Below are 5,392 nucleotides of genomic sequence, written 5' to 3'. Positions count from 1 at the left end.
AGATAGTTTCATAACTCCCAAACAATTACTTTTGATTAGTATTTAAACAAGTGTTAGGGAAGATTCTAAAGGTGGCATCTTTAGCATTTGCAGTAGGAGTAAAACTTGAAGTACCAAAGCGTTTGCGAGAAAAGAGTCATCTCCCTACAAAAAATGTATTTTTGCCTCCATTTACATTTATAAGTCATTTAATCTTACCAAATTTATCTTTGATTTCTTGATTTACTTTCAATACATTCCCGTTTGTCTTACTTTTACCATATCCCTAAATCATCAAGAGTCACATTTACGCTTTTTAAACCTTTCAAAGACATTGCTTACCAAAACACCATATGCTCAAACACTAAGTCCAGGACTTTGTAGTCGGTCCTGCAAGTAACCCTCTCATAGGAAGGCTAGAGATTGTTGACAAAACAAAAAATTGGCACACCCGATGAGACTCCGATAATGTCAGGTGTATGCGATTGCGCAGTGGCAAAATGACGTCTTCTAGACCACACGAAGAAACGTCTTCGGTGAGAGACACGACGACGCCCCAAGCTGCCAATGTCGACTCTAGCGTGCCATCGGCGATTTCAACAGCGTTTATAGGGCCAATTATGACATTGTGTCACCCACAAACACCGACACCAACAACCATGGGAATTGTTGGGCAACATATGCCCAGTTTCACGGTCCCCGTGCACCGAACGTTGGGAATGTCAGTTGAGTTTATGGCAAGTATGCATAACCTCGGTTCGACTTACAGCGATACCTCATCATCGCCATTTCCCTGTTACCAAGGGTTTGGACCTTTGGCAACCCCATTTGGTCGACCCCCAGGTTTCGAACTGACGTCTCAATCAGTCCCGACTTTTATGTCAAGTTCTATCGTCGTTATGAGACAACAGATGAACGAGAGTAATCATGAAATTGTACACATGCTAACTTAGAAAATTGGGTACCATGTTGAGGCTGTTGATCCAAGATTCGATGCAGAGTTACCAATAATTGGCAACTCAAATGACAAGGATATGAGACTTTTTGGGAGCTCCAAGGGCTCCAGTCCGTCGGAACCCTACGCCTCCTCCTCGACCGAAAACACCGGCTCCACAAGAGGAAATGCCGGACGATACTATCGAATAAGAATATCAGGAATTCGAACAAATCCCAAGGGTGGCACGAAGGCCCCCGTGGTAATGGTTAACCGTAACCAGGATCTTAACCAAATGGTCAGACAAGTTCGACATGAAACAGCCATGGGGGAACAAAACCTAGAAGCTATCGTCGAACAGATCATAGTACGAAACATAATAAGTCCCTGCCTACAACAGCCGACTTACTCTTCACCTCTACCTGATTTTGTCTTATTGACAGAATTGCCTAGGGGGTGGAAAGTCCCGAAATTTACCAAGTTCGTTAGGGATACTGAGGAGTCCAGCTTCGAACACGTGGCCAGGTACCAGACCAAGGATGGAGACATAGCGAACAATGAGGATTTGAAGTTAAAATACTTCCCAAGTTCTCTTACAAAGAACGCATTTACGTGGTTCACAACGTTACCTCCACAGTCGATCCAAACGTGGACACAGTTGGAGAGATTGTTCCATGAACAATTTTACATGGGGCAATCGAAGATTAGCCTCAAAGAACTAGCTAGTGTTAAGCGGAAGGTTGTTAAGTTAGTTGATTATTACCTAAACAGGTTTAGACTGTTGAAAGCGCGACGCTTTACTCAAGTCCCCGAGCACGAATTAGTCAAGATGACGGCAGGGGGTTTAGATTATTCTATAAAGAAAAAATTGGATACTCAGTATCTTAGAGATATGGCCCAATTGGCCGACGGAGTTCGATGTATCGAACGCTCGAAAGCTGAGAAGTTCAAGGCGGGTCGATATCATAAGAAGGAAAAAGTGTCCTATATCGCAGTCGAAGGAGTTTCGTCCAACGATGAAGATATAATCGACAGAAGCGAGGTTAACATGGTAGAACTTAAGCTCGTGCCTCCATATGTGTGTAAGGTTTTAAAACCCTCGAATGGGGAAAGCCTTGTCGAACCAGAAAAAACAAACAAATATGTAGCTAAGACCTATACTTTCTACGTGTCTAAGTGCGACGAAATCTTCGATCTGTTAGTAAAAGATGGTCAAATTATCGTCCCTCAGGATTTAAAAGACCCCCCCTAGAAAAAAAGAAAAAAAGGGGATTTTGTAAATTTCATAATTTCCTTGGTCACAAAACTCACCAATGTGTTCTTTTCAGGGATTTGGTGCAAAAAGCTCTGAAAGAAGGAAGGCTCCAGTTTGGCGAAAGGCCAAAAATGCAGGTGGACTCTGACCCCTGAAGGTGGAAGAAGCTTTGTACACGGAGTCTCTCGAATGCATGATGGTTGAGGTTATTGATGGTCTCATAGGGGGTCTCGAAGCAACTTCTTTAGCTGAATCGTTTGAAGTGTTGATGGTCGAAACTACTGAGGGTTTTGAGAATAAGGTCGAAAGGAAGGCTGAGTCGGCATATCCCCAACCGGGCGAAAGTTTATCAGAATTCCAAGAGAAGTGCAAAGAGAACGGGTCAAAGTCTCTGTTATGCCCAAAGTGCAGTGCGGTGTTCGACAAGAAAACCGCCAGGAAATTGGAGGCAAACAACAAGGTTGTGGAAGAGGAGAAACTTATTGTCCCACGATTTGTGTTCGACAAGCATGGAACACCTCGATGGAACGAAGATTACAGAAGGCAATTTCAATGTTCCGGGCCAAAGACCTTCATCCCTTCGACTGATGTTCCACATGAAAAGTGGATAGAGTGTGTCAACTAGAACGAGGGCAAAAAGCCAAAATGGAGTGTGTTAGAGAAAGAAACAGCATCTCTAGAGAAGAAAAGAGGCTATACAATATCTCCTAACTACAAAGGAAAGAATCTGATGACTAGGACATAGTGGAGACATTACCAGCGAAACAAAAAAGCTGGGAAGGACGTTACCACTCAACAGTTGAAACCTTCGGAAACTGCTGGACAAAATAAATAGATACCAAAGGTCGTAGGACCAGGAAAAATGGTAGCCAATCAGACAATGGCCATGACCGTCGACTCGACAAGAAAGAAGGCAATAATAGCCACTCAGAATGTGGAATGTTCGTCAGAGGTCGAGAAGCAGCCACGAAGCGGGGGCGAATTGAAGGAAGAAGAACCCGATTATTCCCCCCAACCAGAGGAAGGGGAGTCTGAATACTCCCCTCAGTCCGATGAGGAGTTCGACGAATACATATACGACGAAAACAACAATGACATTTATGGTGATGATTTCGTTGTAAATTATGGCATTATATTTGTGTTGTCAACTGAATACGACATGGTATCTGAAGTCTCTAAAACAGAGGGATATTTTGTGCCAGATGAGACAGATGGAGGAAAACCTTTGTGTTACTATGTCATGAATAACGGTGTGGTGGAAGAATATTTAAGTTGTGTTTAAAAGGTCCAACCCAGGGATGATGTATCATCTAAAGCCATTGTTCATCAGAGCAAAGGTCGACGGAATGACGGTGAACAAGGTCTTTGTCAAAGGAGGCGCTATAGTCAATTTGATGCCTTATACTCTATGTAAGAAAATGGGAAACGGTAATGAAGACCTTCGACAACATAACATGGTCCTATCAAACTATGAGGGGAAAACCAGCAATATAATGGGGGTTGTCCAGGTCGATCTCGTTGTGGGCACAACAATGCGCTCAACACTATTCATGGTACTGGGCTCCAAAGCCAATTTACATCTACTTTTGGGTCGATAATGGATCCACGGGATAAGAGTTGTGTCATCGACGGTTCACCAGAGACTTATAATCTTGCGAAAGGACAACATCATAGAAAACATTGAGGCCGACCAAAGTTATTACCAGGTCGACGATAGGGGTTCCAAGAGGTCTTTCGACCAACACTTGGCGAATATAGCGCCATGTGATGACGAATCAGGCTCCTATACTTCCGTCAAAACTGGTCGAGTTCTGAACTTAGACCCTGATCATGGTTTCATATGGGATAATGAGGAAGACACAGGATCAGAGACGGGAATTTCACCTTCGGAGTGGCCTGCAGTTGATGAGGATGATTGCTAAGTCAGAAAGCTTAGCTCGAATTTTGGCCTCTTTGGCTGAAAACAAGAGGAGGTCAAATCTGGAAAAGGAGATACTTCAAAATTTGGCTTGTGAGGCCGAAGGTTTAGAACATGGTCAACAAGACCAAGCAACAGCTTCAGAAAGCCAGAGGCTTGATTGTATTTATGACAACGAGCCTTTGGGGTTCGAAAAGAACCCATTGATTGAGTCCCGGAAGATGCAAGCACAAGATACCTATGAAGAGATCGATCTGGGAGATGGGATCACAAAAAGACCAACCTACATAATTACTAAGGTGGGGGTCAGAAATGAGGGTGAAACTGGTTGAGGTATTGACTGAATGCAAGGATTGTTTTGCCTGGGATTATAACGAAATATCGGGTTTAAATTGAAGTGCGGTGGAGCATCAACTGCCTATCCAACCTGGGAAAAAGCCAGTGAAGCAACACCCTCGACGATTTGCTACATACGTCACCTTGAAAATCAAGCAAGAGATCGAAAGACTCCTCAAAAGTCGTTTCATCAGAACGACGAGGTATGTCGAATGGTTGGTCAACATAGTGCCCGTCATCAAGAAAAACGGAACTCTTAGAATTTGTATAGATTTCAGAGATCCTAATGACGCCACACCAAAGGATGAGTATTTGATGCCCGTGGCAGAAATGTTGGTCGATTCGGTCGCAGATTTTGAATACCTGAGCATGCTTGATGGATACTCTGGCTACAATCAAATTCTTATTACCGAAGAAGATGTCCCTAAGACATCATTTCGATGCCCTGGAGCTTTAGGGGCGTACGAATGGGTTGTGATGTCATTTGGTTTAAAAAACACAGGAGAAACCTACCAAAGGGCTATAAATGCCATATTTCATGACTTCATTGAAAATTTTATGCAGGTGTACATTGATGACATCGTGATAAAATCGTCATCTCAGGGAGAGCACCTGGATCACATTCGAGGCTCGTTTGATAGAATGAGGAAATATGGATTGAAAATGAATCCATTAAAGTCTGCTTTTGGTGTGCACGCAAGCGATTTTCTAGGGTTTTGGTACACAAACGGGGCATTGAGATCAATCATAACAAGACAAAGGAGATTTTAGACCTCAAAAGCACATTGACAAAGAAGCAGCTCCAATCTTTGTTGGGGAAGATAAACTTCTTAAGAAGATTCATATCAAATCTAAGTGGTAAAACGAAGGTATTTTCGCCACTGCTCAAAATTTAGAGGGAAAGTGATTTTTACTAGGGCCCAGAGCAACAAGAGGCTTTCGACGCAATCAAGGATTACCTTACCAAGCC

General features: G+C 43.1%; 1 protein-coding gene across 1 annotated transcript; it reads left to right on the top strand.

The window, feature by feature from the left end:
* Positions 1-1,238: 1,238 nt before the first annotated feature.
* Positions 1,239-2,165, top strand: LOC127130822 (uncharacterized). The gene has a single exon (XM_051059785.1). The coding sequence runs from the start codon at positions 1,239-1,241 to the stop codon at positions 2,163-2,165; it is 927 nt and encodes a 308-aa protein (XP_050915742.1).
* Positions 2,166-5,392: the final 3,227 nt, after the last annotated feature.

The sequence above is a fragment of the Lathyrus oleraceus genome, chromosome 3, assembly GCF_024323335.1.
Source record: "Lathyrus oleraceus cultivar Zhongwan6 chromosome 3, CAAS_Psat_ZW6_1.0, whole genome shotgun sequence".
Classification (NCBI taxonomy): domain Eukaryota; kingdom Viridiplantae; phylum Streptophyta; class Magnoliopsida; order Fabales; family Fabaceae; genus Lathyrus; species Lathyrus oleraceus.
This window is presented reverse-complemented; position numbering and strand designations above follow the sequence as displayed.